At 47.4% G+C, this 23015-nt stretch overlaps 1 protein-coding gene across 4 annotated transcripts; it reads left to right on the top strand.

The window, feature by feature from the left end:
- The first annotated feature begins 757 nt into the window (after positions 1-757).
- Positions 758-21972, top strand: EXOC7 (exocyst complex component 7). 4 transcript variants are annotated; one of them, XM_065647711.1, is made up of 21 exons: positions 758-922; positions 1646-1711; positions 2811-2995; positions 3677-3782; positions 4311-4533; positions 5856-6023; positions 7045-7056; positions 11950-12042; positions 13040-13108; positions 14448-14593; positions 14918-15070; positions 15715-15813; positions 16403-16465; positions 16784-16850; positions 18640-18705; positions 19431-19551; positions 19977-20072; positions 20359-20422; positions 20957-20998; positions 21179-21312; positions 21727-21972. In XM_065647711.1, the coding sequence occupies exons 1-21, from the start codon at positions 863-865 to the stop codon at positions 21827-21829; spliced, it is 2136 nt and encodes a 711-aa protein (XP_065503783.1). In that variant the 5' UTR covers positions 758-862; the 3' UTR covers positions 21830-21972. The 4 variants fall into 4 exon arrangements, with proteins under 4 accessions (XP_065503783.1, XP_065503784.1, XP_065503785.1 ...); XM_065647712.1 differs by lacking the exon at positions 7045-7056; XM_065647713.1 differs by lacking the exon at positions 13040-13108.
- The last annotated feature ends 1043 nt before the right edge of the window (positions 21973-23015 follow it).

Genomic DNA, 23015 nt, shown 5'->3' with positions numbered 1-23015 from the left:
ACAAGGGGTGATTCAGGCTGGACATGAGGAAGAAATTTTTTACAATGAGGGTGGTGAGAGCCTGTCCCAGGTTGGCCAGAGAGGCGGTGGATGAACCATCCCTGGAGACATCCCAGGCCAGGCTGGACGGGGCTCTGAGCAACCTGAGCTGGTGCAGATGTCCCTGCTCATGGCAGGGGGGGCACTGGGGGAGCTGGAAGGTCCTCTCAACCCAAGCCATTCTGTGATTCCATGATTCCCTGTGGTGTAGCCTTTCTTTCTGGAAAATGGATGCAGAACAGAGGCAGAGTGACTTGTGTTCCTGCAAATGCCTGCATTTCCATAATTCATATTCAAGTTTATTTCATTTCCTTGGGCTTAAAACTCTGTAATCTTCCTCCACACGTTGTTTCTCTCCCAAGGTGTGCAGCCTGGGCATGGCCACCCCAGCAGCTCGGCAGGGGGAAAAGCTGGGTGGCTTTGGACACCCCCTCAGGACAGGTGAGGACGCCGCTAACATTGAGGTTGGAGCGGTTGCTCTCGCCCAGGCGGGGCCGGGGATGTCGGGCTTCTGAAGCCCGCTCTGCCCTGAGAGAAAGAACTGCCACACTGGGACCCGCCACACAACCCCAACATGGCGGTCACCACAGCCGCCGTGCCTGCGCGCCTCTCCCCGCTGCCAACAGCGCATGCGCCGCCCGGCCCGTGCCCGCCCGGCCCGTACTTAAGCGGAGGCCGCTCCCTGAATGGCTGCCGGTCCGGCTGCGCATGCGCGATGTGTCCTGCCGCTCCCAAGATGGCGCCGCGGCGGTGACGCGGGGCGGGTGGCGGCGTTCGCAGTGGGACTGAGCGGCGGAGCGCGGCCCCGGCGCCCCGCGGCAGGATGATCCCCACCGAAGAGGTGTCGGCCCGCAGAAGGGAGATCGAGGACAAGCTCAAGCAGGTGGGGCCGGGCTGGAAACCCGCTGCGGGCACGGCCGGGGCCCGCAGGCCCAGCTCGTTGCCTGGGAGACGGGGCCGGGAGCGGCCGTCCCCACCGGCCCCGGGAGCGGCCCGGGATGCTCTGAGGGCCCGGTCACCCCGCTCCGGGTATGGCAGCACCCCTGGGTACCTTTCAGAACGTAGGGCCCTGGTTTTCAGCGTCAAGGGGTGTCTCTGCTCTTTATTTCCCCCTCTGCGGCCTGGTGGGTTCTGGGGGCTCCCGTGAGCAGCAGACTGCTGTTCCTCCTCCATCTCCAGGCTTTGGTGACTTAAAACCAGGACTTGGTGGTCGCTTTGTGTTGGCCACTTGAGTTCACGGCTGTTGGTGGGATGGTGCTTGTGTGACACTTGTGCTATGGCAGGGAAACGTGTTCTGAGCCAGTGTGTCCCCATGGTAAAAGTGTTAATATTATACTGTGCTGTGACTTGAGTGTGCTAAGGCTCCTGGGCTTGAGGTACCAGAGTAATCCATAAAAACCTCAGTCATTGCATTATGTACTTCTCGCCTTGGGCCAATTGCTGTGATTTCTGCTAAGAGGTGGCTTATTAAAATGTGGCCTCAGCATCAGACCAAACATGGTTTGCTGCAGTGTTTAGTGGAACATGTAAAAACCTGCACGTAATGTTTAGTGACTTAAATGCTTACTCTTCAGAATTGCGGACTATGTTTTCATCCTACTGGCAGGAAGAAGACACTTTGTCCTTTATCAAAGAGAGCCTTGAGAAGAGTGACCAGCTTACAAAGAACATGGTAAGGTGGTCCTTGAAGTTCAGCCCTGCTGTTGGGCCTGGGTTTACTCTTTTTTTTTCTTTTTTTTTTTTTAGGAGAATCTGTTTTCAAGACTGTCATTGTGCCCATCTGAGGAATGCAGAGTAATGAACCGCTTGCTCTGCATCTGTGTTTTACACTTCAGTGATAGGGCAAAGTAGAAAATTGATGAATGTTTCAATACTAAACTTCTCTTGTGGGGAGGTGAGGACTCAAGTGAGTTGTTGGGCTTGTCTCATAGTCTCTTTACAGCCTGTCCTCTCTCTTGGGAAGAGGCATTAATAGACCCCAGACTAGTTTGTGCAACAGTGTCAAGTTGTTGCTTCATGAAGTCAGGTCTGGTTTGGATTTTTATTTTGGGAGTGTTCTGTTTAAGATGTAGAAAGTAATCGTTGTGTTCTAATTGCTTGTAAGCCCTCAGCTGGTGTACTGTGTCCAGTTTGGGGCTCAGTGCTTTAAGAATGTCGTAGACGCTCCAGAGAAGCATGGAAAACATGAGAGTGAGTCTTGAAAGGATTTCATTTTGGCCTACAAAAGATGACATTAAGGTGCCCTTTATGAGTTTACTAAGATTTTCTACCTTTCGGAAGCGATGTGACAGTACCTTTTTAAAACTCTATGATGGAAAAGAAGGTTCACACTATACAGGTCCTGTGCTTTCATGTTGTGCATCTCGTGTGGGTCTTAGTGATATAGAGTAAAGTGGCTGCTGGTTTATGCTTTTGTTGCTCTTTTTATGTAGGGCACCTCCAGGCAGTTCCTGTGGATTTGGGTTTTTTGCTGTCAAATAACATTTTGGTCTTCCTTAGTACTGCTTGGAACATTATTTTCTCACTTTACAAACCTTAAATTCAAGTTGGGCTTATCTCTGTATGGTAGGTGGTCTGTTTTGTGATTATTAATAGAAATTAGGACATAGAGGGATTAAACAGCCTGCCTAAGGAACCGTGGCAAATTAGTACCAGAGTCCAAAAAGAGAAGCTGGGACCTGAAGGTCCCCAGTTACCCTGCTCTAACTACTCCCCTACTGCATGGATCCATGTGGAAGGATGTCCTCAGCTGTTTCTCTCTTGGCATGTAGGTTTCTATCCTCTCCTCCTTTGAAAGTCGTTTGATGAAACTGGAGAACTCCATCATCCCTGTCCACAAACAGACGGAGAACCTGCAGCGCTTGCAGGAGAATGTGGAGAAGACCTTGTCCTGCTTGGATCACGTCATCAGTTACTACCATGTGGCTAAGGACACAGAGAAGATTATAAAGGAAGGGTGAGTTGAGCAGCTGGATCTTGCTGGGGAGCTTCGTCCTGTTGGTCTTTGGGACAGAGGCAGGGGAGCTGACTCCACATGCTCATCATAATGTTCCTTGTACACTTCCCACACTTTCCCTACCATCGCTCCACAGTAAAGCTCCTGACTTGACCTTCAGCAACCCCCAGAGGGCAAAGTCTTTTCAAACTCTGCCCTGGCATCTCTTCCAGGTTTTGCAGACATGCTGCCATATGAGTCTCATGAGCACTGGTGGCTTCTTTTCTTTCCTTCACCCTTTTCCCAAAGGTTTTTCCTGCCCTCTTGATGTCGCTGCGTTCAGGACGAATCGGAACTGTTCTGGAACCCGCTTTCAGTCTGTGGGAGGGTGTTGGGATGGCCCTTGTCTGTGGTGGGATGTGCAGCTTCCTCTGCCTTCCCATTAGGAGCTGACTGGGAGAGGAAGGCAAGGCTGGTAGTTGTGTGCTGCTCAATCACGGGTAGTTGTGCACCTGCTGTGTGGATTGGGTGCTCTACTGTGGCACTGAGTGGAGGCAAAAGGGAGTCCCATGATCCCCTCCCAGTTGAAGAAAAGGGAACTGAAATTTTATTTGCTATTTTTATCCTGAGTTTGGTCTGGTGCTTTCTTGGTACCTTCTTTCTTCTGGGGGCACTACTTTTTATTTTTGGTTTTATTTTCAGCCCCACTGGGAGGCTGGAAGAATACTTGAATTGCATGGACAAAATCCAGAAGGCAGTGGAATACTTCCAGGACAATAGTCCAGACAGCCCGGAGTTAAACCGTGTGGTAGGTCTTGGGTCTGGAACCTGGCGTGGGTGAGACAGGGACAGACGCAGCCCTCCTGCTTCTCCTCTGGTTGTGTGAGGCTGACGGACTTGCTACCTGGTTAAAAAGTTGTGTGGGCACAGCTGAAGAAACAGTTGTTTTGGCTTCTGTTTAGGTCTGCACTCAGCAGCATTTCTGCTCGTGGCGTTTTGCTCTCTTTATGCATTGCATTCCTGAAAGTGTATCTTGCACATGTGGTGGAGCTGATTTAACCTCCTCCTGATTAGCTCTTGTCAACCCTTCAACTGCTTGAGCAAAGTGGGAGATCTGTTTAAATCCCACTTGAAAACTGAGCAACTCCCAAACGTTTTTTTTTTTTAATTTAATTCACTTTGAAAGTCTCTTAGTTACAGGCGTTGTTGGAGCTTGAAGCACAAACCACTTGACAGTGGTTAGAAACACTTCAGAAAGTATGTTCTTATGCAGAAATACTTGTGGCTGATTACAGAAGCCCTGTGCTCCTTCTGTCCTTCTGCTGTTTTGTGCCAGAAATCCCTCTTTGAGAGGGGCAAGGAGTCTCTGGAATCTGAGTTTCGCAGCTTGATGACACGACACACCAAGCCGGTCCCACCCATCCTCATCCTGGACCTGATCAGCGGGGACGATGAAATGGAAACGCAGGAGGAGATGTCTCTGGAGCATCTCCCAGAGAGTGTCCTGCATGACGTTATCCGTATTTCTGGCTGGCTGGTGGAAAATGGCAGGAATCAAGGTTTGTAGTGCTGCGTGTTGTTCCCTTGACGTTTTTATATTAGGTGAGCGCTCTCCAACTGCTGCTTGTGTGTGGTTGAGAGCAAAAGCAGGGGGTTGGGGGTTGTGTAGCACTACACAGCCTGGCTTGTAGATCACACTCCTTCCTCTGTGAAGCCCCTGCTCAGGTGCTACTGTGACTAATAAACCATGAGTAGTGCTGCTGTTGGTAGCTACCAGTGCTAGCAAAACTAGGGACTGCCTCAGTGGCTCCTTTCAGGTGAGTAGTTCAGTCTCCTTTCAATCACCTTGAGATCCTGCTTTTTTTTTTTTTTTGCTTTTTTTTTTTTTTTACAGCATTTGTAGTAAGACTCAAGTGTAGTTTTTCAATTGAATAAAATGATCTGCTGGTGGATGTGTTGAGAGCAAAAGCCATGTAAATAAAGCCCAAATTAACTTAATGCATAGTCTGTCCTATAGCAGAAATCCATTTAACTTGCATCTCTAACGCCTTCTGATGGAGCTGCGACTATCTAGTGCTCAGGTATTGTAAATGTGCAAGCCACAGGTCGCTTATTCCTTTTTGGGCACTATTTATGAACACAACTTTTTTCATTAAATGTGACCAAGGGTGCGGGGAAAGCAACACAGAAGACTTTCTTCAGACAGTATGTGTGTCTACTTCTCTGCAGCATCAAAATCTGCCTGTAGCTTTATACTCTATGTAACTTTTATTAACTCTGTATAACCCTTAACTTTTCCTTTGGGAGTGAATGACTTTGCGGACTTGTTACAGGAAACCTGTATTTTCACATACAGCTCCTGGAATCATCACCCACCTCAATGACTGGCTTCTGAGTGGGGATTACTGTGCTTACCAAGCACGATGAACATCTTTGAAAGCTCCTTAAGAATTTTGCTACGATCAAAGGCAGCTCAAGCTTATGTAGCATATTTTGTTTAGCCAGTTTTATTTGCTTTCAAATGATGGATACCTCATTTAGTTCCTGAGTGCCCTGAATCCAGACAAGTGTGTAAAGTATCTCATGAAGAAACTTGGCACTTGAATTGTTAAATGTCTCCCATCAGTTCTACAACTGATGTGCTCTCAGTAGTGGTGCACAGACTTAATCCCCTTAATGGGAGGGATGGGATGAATACTGCAGGGGAAGGAAGAAAAAGTTTTTGGAGAAACAGGAGAGGCTCTGGGAGAGAAAACCACTTACTTTGAGTCCTACGTCTACACTACTAAGTCCCCTTAGGGGCACAGAGTGTTTCAGGAAAGGTTTATTTAACCATTTAGTGTTCCCATTTTGCTTACAGTCTTGCTTCTACTTTGCTTAGATTTCATGACTGTTTACTTCCAAATCCGCTCGGTCCAGCTCGACCGCTCCATCAAAGGGCTGAAAGACCATTTCCGTAAGAGCAGCTCCTCCTCGGGGGTGCCCTATTCCCCTGCCATTCAGAACAAAAGGAAGGACACCCCCACCAAAAAGCCGATCAAGAGACCAGGTGAGTCCCTGAAAGGGAGATCTCTGTCTTGTCCATCCTCTTGTCTGGGTATTGAATGCGTATCTGCAGGCCTTCTCACTGCGGAGGTAGCCTCTGGGTCTAAAATGTGCTTTTAGGACAGGAGCAGGGGTGTGATTTCAGAGGTGAGCACCTCTTCTCTGCCCTGAGTTCAGCAATGAGAGTACAGACATTTTCTGTCTCCCTTTGTCAAGTCATCAGGTCTATTCTCTGGGTTCTGTGAAGGGAGGAGAGGGGTCTTGTGTCCAGGGAGAGAAAAGGCTCTTGCCTTAACAAAGGAGGGAAGTAAAAAGAGATCTGAGAGGGCTGTAAAAGGATATGATCTGAGAACACTTGTGCTCAGCCTTCGAATATGGAATATAGCCTGTGCCACAGCAAGATCGAAAAGTCAGATCTGATAAAACACATCACTTTAATCATTAGCTATTAATAAATTCTTGTGCTAGGAAATAAGGAACTCATTGGGGGCTGAGATGGGGACTAGGTAGGTGCCTTCAGAAATGACATCTGAAATTTTCTGAATTTTGGAAGGACTGTTAAAGCTGTTGCCTTGATCTATCGCTGGAAGAGTCATGAATGTGGCTGGTGGGTTATTCCACCTCTCCTCATAATGGAGTTTTGCTGCACTTTCTGTAGCTGGTGAGGCTGGTCACTCCAGTGTACTGGAGCGCAGAACTGGAGTTACCGTCTCTGAAATATGCCATCTAGTGGGAGCACAGCCAGGAGAGCACAGCGATGTACCTCTGTGTGTCACAGCACGCTGATGTCTCCTCTGTAATAATGATGGAAGTCAGAAAATATTGTATTTCTGTGTATTTGCATGGCAAATACTCTCCTACCCCAGTATTTTTTTTGTGTGTTGTCCAAATATTCTCACTGGGTTCAGGAAAGTAGTAGGAAATGTGGGTAGGGACAGGGAATGGATGGGATGGGCAAAGGGAGGAAAATAAATACCCATTTTAATTCTGTTGTGTTTATTTTTATAACCCTGATGTGAATGCAGTCCTCATCCCAGGTAACGTGCGTCTATGTGTACGTGTGCTGGCCCTGGTGCTCGCTCTCTCTCTTCTGTGTGTGGAGCGGCTTTGCTGGGCCTCTTCTTGCTGAAGCAGAGGGTGTGCCTGGGATATTTGGAGAGGGAGAACTGCCTGGAGAAGGCTGTGACATCCAGAGATCACCTCTCTGGTCTTTTAAAATCAATCTGTGCCCTGGGGCTGTTCCTGAGAGCTGATAGACATGTTGCAGTTGGTGAGTGCTGTCACTCTCTGCATTTCAGTGGGTTTTCCCCTGACAAGGAGGTGTCTCACCTCACACTTGGCTTTCCTCTGGAGTTTGGCAGATAGTTACTTGCATAATAATTTGTCCCCAGTGTTGGGAGACATGTAGAGGACAATATCCTCCTGCAAAGGAGAACTAGCTATGCTGCAGATGGCAGAAAAACAGTGTTTAAAATTGCTCCTAAGCATGATGGCAGTCACTTGTGTTCAGCTCCTGAACAGTGGCTCCTGCCCAAGAGCATGATTACAATAGGTAAATTTTTTTTTTTTTAATTTTTCTCTACTGGAAAGATGCCAGGTGGGGATCTGTAGCTGAGCCATGAGCAACTCAGGTTGTGGATGCTTCAAATCTAGTCTACAGTTCCCAGTTATCACCTGATACTGAAAAGATCTGTGGGTTTTGGTTGCTGTGAAGTCAGCATGGTTGGCAAATGTTTCTGAGCAGCCTGGCAAATGGAAACATCTTCTCTGTGGTGTAAGTAACTACTCAGGGACGAAGGTAGATTTAAAAAAAATCTCTAGGATTTTTTTACTGTGTCTCAGATCTTGGATGCTCACATAGAGAGTAGAGAAAGGAGCCCTCAAGCATTTGTTCCTTACAAATGGGAATCCTACAAAATGGATGCATTTGAGCATCCCAAATTACTTGTCACAATGAATGTCTCTGCTGTAGATCTGCCAGAAGATTTTTGCCTCTCTTTGTCCAGTCCAACTGGAGTTTGTGAGATGGGCCAGGTAGAAGCACAGAGCACAGTCTGAATGAACTTAGAGCTGACAGTGTCTGAAGGAAAGAGCATTTCAAATCATCTATTGAGATATTGTTAGTCTCAAGAAAAAAAGGGGCTATTTTGTCTCCAGTCTTCTGTGAACAAGTACAGAGAACCAGACTGTAGCTCTTGAAGAATGGGGATGGTTAAAACTCATACACTGGCCATTTCTTTAGCTACTAAATTGTACTAAAGTGAAATTAAATATGGGAAAAATAGTCTTTGAGCAGAGATTCACTGTTTTTTCTGCAGTTCTATCAGCTTTCAAGGACAGCTCATGAAGTGGAGGTCTAACACCTTCTGACACAGTAGCAATATTCATCTGAGTGTTTGATTCCCCTGATTTTAGCCTTTGTTCAATTATGGACAAAGTTTTTTTTTTTTTTTTTTTCCTTCTTCTGTGCTATTGCTTTGGTAAGTAAAGTCAAGTCCCACCAAAGGTGTTTCAGACCTGGGGTTTTCTTATTGTTCCAACAAGTGAGTTGATTTCCTTAGTCCTTAAGGAAGAATATCCCAGCGCACACCCCAGTGCACACTTTAACCTGTTGCGAGGGATAAATAACCAACTAAATCTGATGTGCTATGAACTGTTTACCCACAAAGTAAAGAGCAAGAGAGGCTACAGGTAAAGGGAAGGTGAGGCATTAGGGACAGAGTAACAAGGCAGAGACCCCCCCTTCTCTCCCAGTGCTATGTTGGATTTTGGAGAACATACTATTAATACATGTCTACGTATTGTTTCAGAGGGTCTTCATCTCTTCATTGTTTGTTTCATTTGTTGGTGTACTCTGTACCATCTCATGTTGTTACAACATGCAGTTGAAAGTCTGGCTGCTGGAGATGCTTCTAAAGCAGAGTCGTCTTCTCTTAACTGAAACTTGCTAAGTCAAGTTGCACTGATGAAGTGCTCTGTGGGCTTTTTTTTTCCTAGTAGTTTTCTGTTTGAAATGTCAGTCTGGCTCAGAAGGCAAGTGTATTCAGGTTCCCAAATCAGCCTGCTGCAAACAAATGCATATAAAATATTAAGGTAATCACTTCTTTGTGATGCCTGTAGACCTAGCGCACTTCCATTGGCTTGAGAGCAGCAGGTGGCTCAGAAGCTCTGCATTGCCAGGCAGGACAGGGCCAGAAGATGCCGGTGGGGCACTCACCCTGGCTGCCTACAGGCGAAAGCCAGGGAGTTTTAGCCAGTTTTGTATGGACTCCAGCAGCTGGTGCTTCAGAAAAGAGAATGCATTGCCATTCTGCGTGGTTAGAAAACTCTCTAATGAAATAGAGAAACAGGAGCACAATGTAGAATTGGAAAACTGTGCCTCATACATGCCCAAAAGCTAGTTAATTTAATAATTGGGCCACAGGAGAAAAAGTTTCAGGTGATTTTTGACTTTGGGGGGAGTTTGGAGGTTCTTATCAAGCCCTTTTCCAGTTTACCTAGGCCCGAGGTGCTACCTGAAGGCAGGCTGTGGAGTCTTTGTGTGGTAGAATAATGAGCCTGTTCCTGCTTCCCGCTTCCCATATCGATCACTGCCTGGCTTGAATGTGATGATTTCATTAGTAGCTGAAATGCCATCCCATTTGGTTTGTGAGCTGCCTAACAGGGGAAAACAATCATGGAACAAAAGCATTTGGCTTCCACTGGAATCCATTAAAGCCTAATTGCAATGCTAAGTAGGGGGGATACAGCAGCACTGGAGTGATGCCTGTGAACGCTCCGTGTGTGTCAGCGTAAACACAGGTAATTGTGCTTACGCAAATAAAACGCAGCAGAGGTGGTTTTTGCTCTCATCTGAGAAGCAACTGTCAGGGTGGGCTGTGGAGACACACACCACATACCTGTGAAGTGAGATCCTATTGACAGCAGCAGCAGTTTGACTGTCTGCTTGTTTTTCACACCCATTTACCCTCTTTTTTTTTCTTTAATATTCTTTTTTTTTTTTTTTTCCTTTCCCTGGATGCTTGAAAGCAAGTAGGAAAGATGAAAGAACTGGTAGAAGAACAGTTCCTGGGCTGAGCTGCTCTGCAGCAGCTTGGCCGTGGTAAGAGCAGGAAGAAATAGCTCAGTGCATCTCCAGAACTTGCTATATCCTGCTTGCTCAGAGGAACTCACTGTTGTGCTCAAACTCTTAAGATTTCTGAAAGTAGCCAAGAATAAAGTGGAAGTGTGGAGTGTGAAGAGCATCGGGAAGCCTGGAAGAAGTGGCAGAGCCCTCTCATATGATCATGTGGCAAAAGCTACGATTGAATGCATCAGCGCAGCAAGGGTGTTTAGTCTTCCCACCTCCTTGGTGTGGGTCTAGAGGGGAGTTTTTCCTGCTAGGAGAATGTTTTATGGAAATGATATGTTTTTTTCTTTACTAAGTGGTTAAGAACACTCTGAACTGGTAGAAGAAAAATGCTGCCAGTGAAACATGACACGGTAGGAACCATGTTCTGTTAATTAGTGAGTGCACCAGGTTAAGGCAGCTTGGTAATTCAGTGGGAACTTTGCTTTCCTTGTTTTTCCCCATGAGAGATGCCCTGCCTGGGGCCAGGTCTCCTTCCCCCTGCCGTATATCGCTTTACGGGATGAAGCCGTCCTGCACCCCAGGCTGCTGTTCCACAGCAGTGTGTGGATTTCCCATCAGGGTCACAGTCCTCAGCATTGGGGCAGCCCACACTCATTTCCTGGCTGTGCTGTGGCTCACAGTCACTGGTAGAAGTAGAGATTTTCTATGTGCTTGAAGTATTTATTACTTTAAAGCAGAAGAACAATTCTTAATTTTGGCAGCAGCATTTTTATTTCTCGGATCCCCCTTCATTTACTGGTTTCATCTGGGTCTCCTGTAGAAACTCTTTCTACCTTCCCAAAACTTTGTTCCCTGTTGCGCAGGCAACTGCAAAATTCTGCTGTGAGAGGGTGTCCATGTGATTGTGATAATTGTAGCTTGTTGCATGACGACTAACCTTTTAATGTGGAAACAGTGCTTAGTCTCCAGTTGTCACATTAATGCTTTGTTTTGTGCTTTCTAGCTGTATATCCAGCATTGGCTTTTGTTCCCTTCTGTCTGTTTTTTGTGTGTGTTAAGTATAAATCTTTTAACCCAGTGTTGTTTTTTTTTTCCATGGTTTTAATTGATTTGCAGTTCCTTAGAAGAGAAATGTCTTGGGGATTAGGGTGACTTAATACGAGTTAGGCATGGGTGGGCAGCATCTATTCTATGATTCCTGTGATGGGAATTGCTGCTGCGATTGCTCTCTCGAGCCCAGAGGTGGTCACCCTTTTATTGCTTCCTGTAATGCCAGAGATCATTCCTTGGCTTGGCTGTGGGGCTTCTGATGGGTCTATGTTGAGCATGCTCAGAAAATACCCCTGGGAAGGGCACCTCTTTCTGCAGGTCTAACCGAGTGGTTGCGATTGTGGCTCTGGGGAGCAGGGCATGTGCTGCCGAGCAGAAGTTGTCTGTACTGCAAAGCCCTGCTCCCGCAGCTGAGGGACACAACAAACCTGGTATGCTTGGATGTGGAGTACCAGTTTAAATAAAACTCTTACAGGGGAGGGTGCTTTGTTGCTTCCCTCCTCTGATCGTGTTCTCTCACCCGGCCATCCCACCTCACTAAGCTGATTTGAGCACTCTCTGATTCTGTAACCTTGGCTGGAATTCCTACCCTCCCCCCACTAAAGCAGGGAACAGCCTGGAAATGCCCTTGTATCCACACACTTGGACATGAGTTTGGGGTTCATTTTCCTGCACTGAGCATGCTCATGAGTGCCCAGCATCCTCTTGCTGGGCCCAGGTGGCTTGCTGGTGGAGGGCTGGTGTTCTGGGTTTGTTTTCTTTCACTCATTTTCTAGGTCTTGTCTCTTCTCTCTGGCTCTGGTGACAGGCACGATCCGTAAGGCTCAGAACCTTCTGAAACAGTACTCTCAGCATGGTCTAGATGGGAAAAAGGGGGCCTCTAACCTCATTCCTATGGAAGGTAATCACAGCTCTAGCTACTTCACCCTCGAGTTTCTCTGTGTATCAGCCTTGCTTTTCCAGGTGGGACTTCCATTAGCCTAGTGTTTGGTGGACAGCAATGGATAGGTACAGCTATCCTTGGGGAGCCAAGGAGATGCTGGAGAGCCAAATTACTTCTCTGAATTTCGTGTCTGAATTTCAAAGTCTCCATAAACATGAGTACAGGTGGAGGGCAATATTACTTTCAAGCAGCTGACCCACCATAGCCACCTGGCTAATGGAAGCTCTGCTCTGATGACATCTGCTTGTGATGTTCCTGTTCTCTTTTCTTTTTGCCTGGACTTTGAGATAATCTGTTTCCTAGTGACCTTTCCAAACCTGATGCTGAAGTGTCAGACCACAGCTAGCTCAGTGCATTGTGCCAGAACATTTTCTCCGTGGAGACCTACCTAAATGGTCTTCTTCCATAATCTGCTCTCCTCTGCTCATAGAGTTGTACCAGATAAGGGAGAACAGGTCACTTGCTTCAAAGCATCTGTAAGACCTTTCTGTCTCCTGCTATGTAGGCTTCCAAAGTAGATCTCTTGAGCACCTGCATTGTAGTCTACTAAATCCCAGATGGTGACTAAATCACTCATTTGGGGGGGGAAAAAAAAAATCTCAGTCCTGAACAGGAGATGAACTTTGAGTTTGGATTCGTAATGGCCGTGTGTACAAATTGGACTTCTGGTGCCTGCTATCCCATTCAGAACTTATGTCAGGAGGTTCAAGGGACTCCTGTGGCCCAACAAATGACTTAACTTGCACTTCTCATCAGGTTTCAAAGGGTTGCTACTGCTACATAGCCCAACAAAGGGATTTGGTCAGGTAGCATTCCTGGGACTGTCTAGGGAAAAAAGTGTCCATCAGATCAAATAAGCCAAGCTCGAAGCAGCTTCCAGCCAGTGTGAGCATCCATGCTGTAACCGCCCTGGATAAATTGCGCCTTCTGTTTGTGCCGGCTGACATCTCACTAGGTCATGAGCATGACTTACGAGTTAAACACCTTTCCGATACCCTGAGCGACAAGCATGGGCCGGCTGCGGGTAAGTACCATGTTGTCACTTCATAACAAGCTGGCTAACATCCCTTCTTTTCAGCATGTGTCACAGTAGTTTTGTAGCCAGCGGCTGTTCATCTGCATGGGCAGTCCTGGAGCATTGGCCTTCTCTGGCTATGAAGCTCTGGCTCTTTTCAGTAGAATTCACTCCTACTAATCACACGCACCCCAAGCCCTCAAACAGGGAACCCCAACTTGGTCCAAGCAATGACTGGTGGCCACTTTGCTGAGGGACACTTCCCTATAGGAAGCTACTGGCTTGTTCGATGCTGAAGCGAAGCAAACAGGGAAGGGGTCACGTGCAGCTTGCGATACAGTGGGTCACTGTCCCCGTAGGCAGCCTGTAAAACCATGTCATGTTTGTCTGTCCCCTGCTGACCATAACCTTTAAAAGATCAACCTGAGGGGGGACCTGTCAGTGTAGGGAAGAACTGGTTCTTTCTCCTTCCAAAGTTGCAGCTGTTGCTGGGAGGAGGGAAGCAGCAGCAGCCTGTAGCTTAGAGCAGGTCTGTGTGTAATCTTGCTGTCTTGTAGTAGTTACTACAGGGATCTGAGTAATGCAGGATGGTGTGAATCTCTTTGTCTGTCCTGCTGACGCATTCAGCTCATGGTTGGCATGAGTTGCTGTGGGCCCTTGTATCACACCAGCACTTGTCATGCCTACCACGTAGGTTCTTTGCTGGATCTTTGAGATATTCATACGCTACAACTTCAATATTTGCATTTAGATGCAGCGTTGTGTGGCAGATAGCTCACCTAGCTGTGTTGATATTCCTGCTTCACAGGATTTAAATGTTCATCTACCTGTTTTTTATCTTCTGTTTCTGCCTGTGGGAAGACACTGCCTGCCAGGACAGCCTTGATTTCCCAGAAAGGTTGATGCAAAACTGGCCATTCTTCATCTGCATGGCAGATGGAGATAAGGAATTCTAAAAATACAAGCAGATATGTTGAATAATTCACCTCAGACCTTCCTGAGTTTAGTACTCTGTGTTCAAGCCCTTGATTAAATTTAGCCTGTATCCCAGAAGAGCTCCAAACTTGCCTTCTGTCAGGAGGCTGGAAAGAGCTGAAAGAGCCCATTTCCTGAGCTGCAGTTGATGTTCCCTCCTGCAGGGTACGCAGAGCTACCCGTGCACAAACGCAGGGGACAGGTTTGGTGAAAAGATGACTCTTGTTCTCACACAAGGATGGGTGTAAAGCCAGAATCACCTTTTCCAGAAGAACCTTGTGCTCCTTGTGTAAGTCAAGGCCTTGGAGTAAGCAGAGCTGCTGAAAGCTCAGTGTGAATTTTGTTCTCTCTTAAAGCCATCTTGCCCTTACAGGGAAGGATGACGTCTTTGACATCGAGATCGATGCGTACATTCACTGTGTTAGTGCCTTTGTCAAACTGGCCCAGAGCGAATACCAGCTCCTGACAGAAATCGTCCCAGAGCACCACCAGAAGAAGACCTTTGATTCTCTCATCCAGGTCAGTTGAGCCTCTCTGCTTGGCTTGTTTTGTAAAAGGCACACACAAAGTCTTTTTCCCTTCCTCTTCATTGTGAGGATGTGGATTCCACCACCTGCTGTGGATGCCCAAGCACACCACCAGTGCTAGGACTTTCCTCCAGGACCTCTGCAGGGAACAGGAGCCTGCACAGGCCCTGGAGAACATTTGCTCAGTCACTCACGGGGTACCACAAATGACCCATCACCTAAATTAGCATAATTAATGGGTGTCCTGCATTGAGTCCCTTGTGCTGCTTGGGCAAAAGCCGTGCTGCTTCCTTCTGACTCTCTGGTTTTGTTGCAGGAGTCATTAGATAACTTGATCATGGACGGGGACAGCATTGTCTCAGCTGCCCGAAAAGCCATCATCCGACACGACTATTCGGCTGTGCTCACTATCTTCCCCATCCTTAAACATCTCAAGCAGATGAAGCCAGAATTTGACCAGGTCTTGCAGGTAAGAGTGATGGGACTGGAGAGGGTCCTGTGGCTTGGATTGTCTGGAGCACTTTTTGAAAGAGATCACAGTGGCTTTGAAGAAAGATATGTAGCTTCTGCCCCCCAGCATGGACTGGAAGTGACACAAATGCAGCTTGTTCCTTTCTGTGGTGGTGAACCAGCAACTCGGCATCTCAAGCAGTTCTTTTCAGTTCAAGACATGACCTGGTGATGGACTGTCTACATTAATCTGCTGTATACAAGGTGTTTCATCTCTGTTGAGCTTAGTTTAGACTCTGCTCGCTGAATTCTGGAAGATGGGCTGCTCTGAGGACAGCCTGCTTAGACCATGCCACAAGGTTCTCCAGGTATCAAATATGGCCTTTCTGTCTGCTTCCAGCTGGTGACTGATGCACCAACCTCCTGTATCAGGTACTGCATTAGAGGAAATGTTCTGGTCACCCTTAGGGTCTCAACATCTTCCCATCCTAACTGGCTGAGGAATGCAGAATTTCACACATTGTTGATGGTGCCGTAAATATTCTCCTGGCACATGGAGAACTGAGATGCTGGGCTAGAGAGTCAGGAAGGGTAGATGCTGAATGGAAGTTCAGATGCTGTTTGTTTTTTCCTTCTCTAATCTCTGATATGGGACTATTCCAGGGAACTGCAGCAGGCACTAAGAACAAACTGCCGGGGCTGATCACTTCCATGGAGACCACCGGTGCGAAGGCACTGGAAGAGTTTGCAGACAACATTAAGGTAGGATTCTCCTCAATGTTCTCTCTTTGCAAGAGCATTAGGCTTGGCAGAGGGGTTTGCTGAGCAGCACCCCTAATTTAGCTTTCTGCTTTCCATGAGGCCATATAGTTTCTGACTCTAAAGCAGGCCTGTGCTTGCTGCATCACTTTGGATGGTCAGCTGCAAATACCAAATGCCTGGTGCTGATTTCAAATACAGGAGGCCTCTGCCTAAGACGTTTAATAGGCACACTACAAATAAATTGCCATGAGTTTCCAGGCCTCTGCAGATATCAAGTCAATCTCAGAATTTAATCCTATTTAAAAAGAAAGAAAAATTGCTGGCTTCAAAAATTTTGGAGGACTCAAGTTAAACTGTGAAGGCACTGCCTGGTAGGTGAGCTGAACATTTGATGCTCACATGCTGAACAAGCCCCTGTGGTTCTGAGCTACCGTTCTGAGTGCCAGGAGATGGCACTGCGAGCATCGAGTCTGAGGATGTTGAGAGAGGATGATAGACAAGCCTACAGCTCACTTGCAGCAGCAGTTGTCTTGTAGATGACTTTAATTTCTTTACATGCTTACCTTATGTCTCTCTCTTCCCTTCTTAGAATGATCCAGACAAGGAATATAATATGCCAAAAGATGGGACAGTTCACGAACTCACCAGTAATGTATGTGATGAAGAGTTGAACCATCCTTTGTGAAAAACTACTTCTGAAATGGTTTTAAAAAGAGCAGTAGGGAAATTTAAGTTAAGCTGTCTTAGTTTTGGGAGGACAATTAACTGGCTTCCATGGAGAGATTAGCTATTTACCCTTGCTAAGCCATGATGTGACTGTGTGGGTAAAACCCAGCAACTCAAAGGAGTGTAGTGGTTTGTTTCTTGAAGGCTCTTAAGTGTGGAGGAACAAGTGGTCCTTCATGATCCTTAACAGCAGAGATAGGAGAAACAATGTTGGTTACTCATAACCTCCCTCCCTTGCTTCCAGGCCATCCTTTTCCTGCAGCAATTGTTGGATTTTCAGGAGACGGCGGGTGCCATGCTGGCATCGCAAGGTACATATGTGCATGGGGTTTGCTTGGGCATGCAGTTCCTTCCCCAAATTGTCTGGGTGTCTCCCCTGAAAAGATCAAACCTCCACATGCGCTGTGAGCTTGTTCTCCTCCTGTCCTTCACCCTGTGGTTGTGTGGTTGTGTCCTCTGATCTGCCACGACCACATAGTTGGTTATCTGGAGAACTCCAGGGGATGCAGAGAGTTTCCACATTTGCCTTCCCACACTTGCTCCTACCGGGTACCCTTGAGATGGTGTTTATTGCTCATGTGCTTTGTGGTATCGGGAGAGGAGGATGCCTTCATCGTTGAGCTTTAGATTTGGCACTGGGCTGGTCCCCTGTGACTGTACTGGAGTGAGGGTGGCTGGTCCAGCTGAGTCAGCTTTAATGTAGGCTGTGCTGCCCTTCTCTGCCACATCTTCTGGTCAGAATATGACAGCAGCAGCAATAATATTCTTCTCAGCATCTAGCTGTGGTCAAGCTGGGACTCTGGTTAGACTCTGCCTCTCCTCTGTGATCTCCAGCTCCATTTGTGGCCTTGACGGGACTCCTGCCTGCTCTCCTGTGTAGCGGTGGCTGCTCTGTGTTAATATCTGCTTTGTTCTCAAAGGGATGGTGATCTCTAACCTGTCTTTTTGCACTTTGCGTTTCTTTTTCTCTTTCCTCCCTGCCCTTTTCCTCTCTGCTCTGCCTAATCTTTGTAGTTCTTGGGGACACATACAATATTCCTTTAGATCACAGAGGTAAGCAGACTTACCCACACGTACCTGGTCATATTGCCTTGGACTCTGGTGATGTATGTTGATTCTTTATCCTCCAGGAGTGGTAAATAAATTAACACATAATTGAAAAGGAAAAAAGGGGAGGGCAAGTAGCTCTTGCCAGTGGGTTGGAGAGAATAGGGAGGGCTTGTCACCAGCAGACAATGAGGGATGCCACATGAGCTGGAACAGGCTAAAGCCGTGGCACTGAATCTCTTTGGCACGGACAGCAAATTGGCCCAGCTGGTGTCATGCTTCATCCCGTGTGCGCTCCGCTCCTCATTGTCCAACTCCCAGCAACAGGAGCCTTGAGGCCTTTCCCATGGGGTGCTTCTGAACTCGGACCACCCGAGCTAGGACCGTCTGCCAAACTCTCTGGTGGGGGGAGGAGAAGATAGCCACCCACATGTCCTGTGGGACCCATGCCCACAAGCCCTTGAGGGCAGAAGGCCGCCTCTTAGGCATAGACAGAGGAACATGTGCCAGCCCGGAGTCGTTGCTTGCACGGGCAGGCTCCCAAGCTGGTGCAGTCCCTTGTACAGAGCAAAGCAGGCCCTTGCAGCAACCATGGGGATGGCTGAAACTTCCCAGAGCCCTTCTGCTTGTTTCAATTCCTGTTGTGTGCCTGCTGTTAACAGCTCTGGCTTATTTGTTCTCTGATCACAAATTTCTAGTGCTTACAAACCCTTTTTGGGTGGTGGGGGAAAGGACAGGGAAGATGTGTTTAATGACTATTCCTGATCAAGAGGATGTCCTCTGAGCACTAGGAAGAAAAGGAGAGATTTCTGTGGGGGTGCTCAGCACTTGATGCAGATACAAGGGCTGAGGGGTGCACAGCTCTTCCACACTCACCCTGGATAAGCCGCTGACAATCGGCGCTGAAGCCAGGAGCTAATTTCTCTGCCCACGGGAGCTCTGCCCTAATTCCATAGCAACAGGGATGAGGCTTGTTTGAATAGAGGCAGGCTGACCACCCATACCCCCCTTCCTTGTGGCATGTTAACTGGCCTAAGGCTCTTTTCTTTTCAGAGACCAGCTCTTCAGCTAGCAGTTACAGCTCGGAGTTCAGCAGGCGGCTGCTGAGCACCTACATCTGTGAGTATTCACACCAACCCATTGCTGCCTGGTCGCCTGTCCTTCACTTGGCTCGTTCTTGGGTGAAGAGCACAGGCTGTGTTTCTTATTCCATGTGACCTTTCTGTGTTTGAGCTGGAGTCTGATGGGAGGGATGGATAAAGTATCAAAGTGAGAGTTTCAGGCTGTTGCAGTTGCACAGGACAGAACACAGTGCAGCACTTCACTGTGCGGCAGAGCTGTTGTCATCAGTTGTCTCAAACCATTCTGACCCGGTGCTTTGCACCTCCAGCCCCACAGAAGCTCCTAGCTGCCAAAGGGGCTCTAAAAATCTTGCGTTTTATAGTGAGATAGTGAGATGAGTTCACAGAACTTCCTTGTACAGGTACAGTGGGAATTGGGTCCATCAGATTCTCTGGAATCTGAGCCTGTCTCGTGGGCAGGCTGAGTCTGATCACCCATGCTGGTCCTGGGACTTATTCTGAACACAGAAGGCAAGAGTATTGCTGCTTGCAACAAAGGTTAGTTCACAGGGGGGTTTTGGTGACTTTCTGAGAAAAGATGTACCTAAGGCTTGTAGGGTTGTTAAATGCACATGATTGTACCCTCGTCTGTACGTGCCGTTGGGGCTGTGCTGTTTGCTTTGCTGTGGGCCCACAGCAACAGTACAGAGCACTTGGTTTGGATTGTCAGTAACAAGAAGTTTCAGTGCAAAACTTTTAGTCCTCTCTTTTTCCCTTTTTTAGGCAAAGTGCTGGGCAACTTGCAGCTTAACCTTCTTAGTAAATCCAAGGTTTATGAAGACCCAGCTTTGAGTGCTATTTTTCTGCACAACAACTACAACTACATTCTGAAATCTCTGGAAAAGTAAGTGTGTATCCAGGTAGATATCCCTGAAGTGCAGGCTGATTCTAAGCATGGTTTTGGAGCAGGACTCTGTATTGATTGCATTTGCTTGCTGGCCTGTCTCATCTCTGCTCTACCTTCCATTCTTGAAACTGCCCATTTGAAACCTTTGCACTGTTATAAACATCACATTGCATGAGAGTGGAAGATAAAAGCATCAGAGATGGCATTAGGTTGCAGAGAATCCTTTCATCTTGGGAGGACTGATGGCATTTCCAAAAAGTAACTTGGAATAGCTTTTGTCTCCCAATTTGAGCATTTCAAGGTCCTGTTTATTGTAAACAGCAGAAAATATCTTCTTGTTAGGAGCTTGAAATGTTGCCATCCTGCTAGCAGCCCTGAGAGCAGCTGGCTCACGTGCTTCTGCAGGTTTTCTCTTCTTTCAGGTCTGAGCTGATCCAGTTGGTAGCTGTGACACAGAAGACAGCTGAGAGGTCTTACCGGGAGCTCATCGAACAGCAGATCCAGACCTACCAGCGCAGGTCAGGCGATGTCCTCTGCTCTTCCCTTAGTTACGTCAGTTCGAGAGCTCCTTGGGAGCTGATGCTGCTGGAGCAGTGGGAGAGATTAGCCTAAACCACAACCTTGTCTAAAACCAAAGCCAAGTATTTTGGTTTCCAGGCAGTTAATCTAACTTGGGAAGGGGTCACTGTGGAAAGTTTTGGGGTGTGTATTGTCTGGGGTGGCCCTTGGGTCATGGATGAAGACATAGATGTTCTGATGAGACCTAACTCTCTTTGCCTCTTTCCTATCTCGTTTCAAATGCAGTTGGTTGAAGGTGACAGAGTACATCTCAGAGAGAAACCTGCCTGTCTTTCAACCAGGAGTGAAGGTGAGAGGGTGGACAAGGATGATTTTGAGATGATAGAGATTGCTGGAAACATCTTGTCCTTTGTCATATTCAAAAATTCCCAGAAACCTTATTTATATCTCATGCCAATATTGCTCTACAGAGTGAATACTGTGGCTGAGACAAGATGGAGAGCAACACTGCCTTCTAATCTCCCCTTCCCCGGGTTCATACAAGTCTTTTCATCTCTGCCTCCATTCTTACATTTTTCACCTGGGCAGATGCTTCTATTTTGGGTTTGCAGAGACCTTTCCTTAGAAAGGGCTAGAAGCATAAAAAAGTCTATTTTTATGTCTGTTCTGACTGAAAATTGCCCTTGTTAAATCTACTTCAGATGAAAGTCAATTGCTGAATGTGGAGTGTACTGCTCGCTGCAGCTTTCTCTCCCTGCTTTAAGAGAGGCGATTTAAGCCAAGTAGGTAGGATATTATTTAGGTTGGATGGGGAGTTGTGGGCAAACACTGTTGGAAATTTGTTTCTGGACATAAAATCAAACCCTTTTCTTCATTTTTGTAGCTCAAGGATAAGGAGAGGCAGATGATAAAGGAGCGCTTTAAGGTAAGGAGGTGTTAAATGACATAAAAACATCCCCTAGTTCATTGGGACAGGCAGACCAAGGATCTGCCTAAGGAGGAGACCTCCACTGTTGGTGATCAGCAGTGGAGAGAGAGAACATCAGATTCATTAAAGAGATGTGAGATTGCGGACAGGACACTCACTGAGTTTTACCTTGGACAGGGTTTTAATGACGGCCTGGAGGAGCTGTGCAAGATCCAGAAGGCCTGGGCAATCCCAGACGTGGAGCAACGGGATAAAATCCGCCGGGCACAGAAAAACATTGTGAAAGAGACCTATGGTGCCTTCTTGAACAGGTGATGACTTCTTCCAGTGTTGTCCTCTTTTATTTGGATTTACTGAGGCCTTTGGGCCCTAGAGTAGCCCAAGCTGAGGCATTTTTCTGCTGTCCTGCCTTAGCTTCTCAGCCTGGTACACTAAAACATCCCCAAGCTGAATGTGAATGTGAAGTTGTGAATGTCTGCTGTCACCCTGATTCCTTGGTCAGGGTGAGTGCAGATGTTCTAGCTAGCACAAAACTCTGAGCCACCCTGGGCTGTTCCTGCAAACCTCAGGAGACCAGCTGTAACCAGGTCACTTGCTCCCCACAAGATCCCTTGTCAGATTCAAGTGGGACGTGCTGGAGTGGAGCCGATTTGTGGCAGAGGAGGAGCCAGTGGTTCTCTTTGCATTCCAGTCATTTGTCACCTGGATGTTGTCTTCCTTTGCAGATACGGCAACGTGCCCTTCACCAAGAACCCTGAGAAGTACATCAAATACCAGGTCGACCAGGTGGGGGAGATGATCGAGAAGCTGTTTGACACATCAGCGTAAATCTCCGGCTGTCGTGTACTCTGCAGCTGTCAAGTACAAGTCGGCACTCCCTCAGCAGCCTTTGGGACTCCCTTCTCTTCTCCTCTGCCCCATTGTGGTGGGCAGGGTGTTATACTTGTATTTATCAAATTTATAAACCTGTGGAAACACTACCCTCCTGGCTGTCTTTGCCTGCTTCTGTGGATCTAGAGCAAAGTCTCTAGATGGCCACTGTGCTGCTGTGTGGGACCTTGTGTTTGTGCATCTTCAGGCCTGGGTATAAATGTTCATGCTTTGCACAGCAGACATGGTGAGCGTGTAAAAAACCAACCGAAAAGCTTGTGTGTACTGTCCTTCTGTGTAGAACAGGAGGCTGTAAGCTCCAAATGGTGCTGCCTGTGCTTCCGTAATGGGTTTTGGGAATCTCAATTCTGTGGGATCCCAAAGGATTTTCCCATTGTTACTCTTAACTGTCACTTATTTCAGTGATAGGATGAGATGCCGATTCCAGGGTACGGTGATGCCTGGACATGGTGGTGCCTGCCAGGGCTGCATTCTAGTTATATATGGGGCGTGTTTTAGCCCAAAGCTTCAGGAACTGTCCCAGTGGCAGTTCCCTGTCCTCCGTGATGCCACGGTAGGAACATCGTGGCAGCCTGGAATCGTGACAGCTGTGAGAACCAGAGGGAGCTCCATGGTGTCCTGAGTAGGTTATGTGTGGAAGCGTTTCCATACCCGTTTCTGCAGAGCGCCTTCTGCCTATCCCTGTTTTAGTTTGTTTCCTATCTTTTAAATCTGATGCATCTCTTCCCTGCAAGCAGCCAAGTCTGGTCCCTTCATTTAACCCATGTGCATCACGTGAGAAACAAGTGCTGCTCTCGTGTGTGCTTTGGAGTGATGCTGATGGGCTTTGCTACAGGAGCTGCACTGGAATGTCTTCGCACCAAGGCCTTTTCAGAGCACTGAAGCACATATGTGTTTCTGTGGTCTCTGGCCAGGCACCTCCTCCTCCCACCTTGCTTGTTCCTGCTGCTTGCTCTATTAATGTGGTCTTGGCCATTATTTGTGCACGGGAACACCTGAAATACAGGGTTTCCATAGAGCCAGGAGTGCTCACAATAGCTGCTGCTTTACAATTTGGAGCAAATCCATTATTCACCTAAGCCCATGTTTACATGAGTGAGTGTGTGCTGGTGTAATTAACCCA

This window comes from Caloenas nicobarica, chromosome 18 (genome assembly GCF_036013445.1).
Source record: "Caloenas nicobarica isolate bCalNic1 chromosome 18, bCalNic1.hap1, whole genome shotgun sequence".
Classification (NCBI taxonomy): Eukaryota; Metazoa; Chordata; class Aves; order Columbiformes; family Columbidae; genus Caloenas; species Caloenas nicobarica.
Note: the sequence above shows the minus strand (reverse complement) of the source record. Positions and strands in the feature narration are given on the sequence as shown.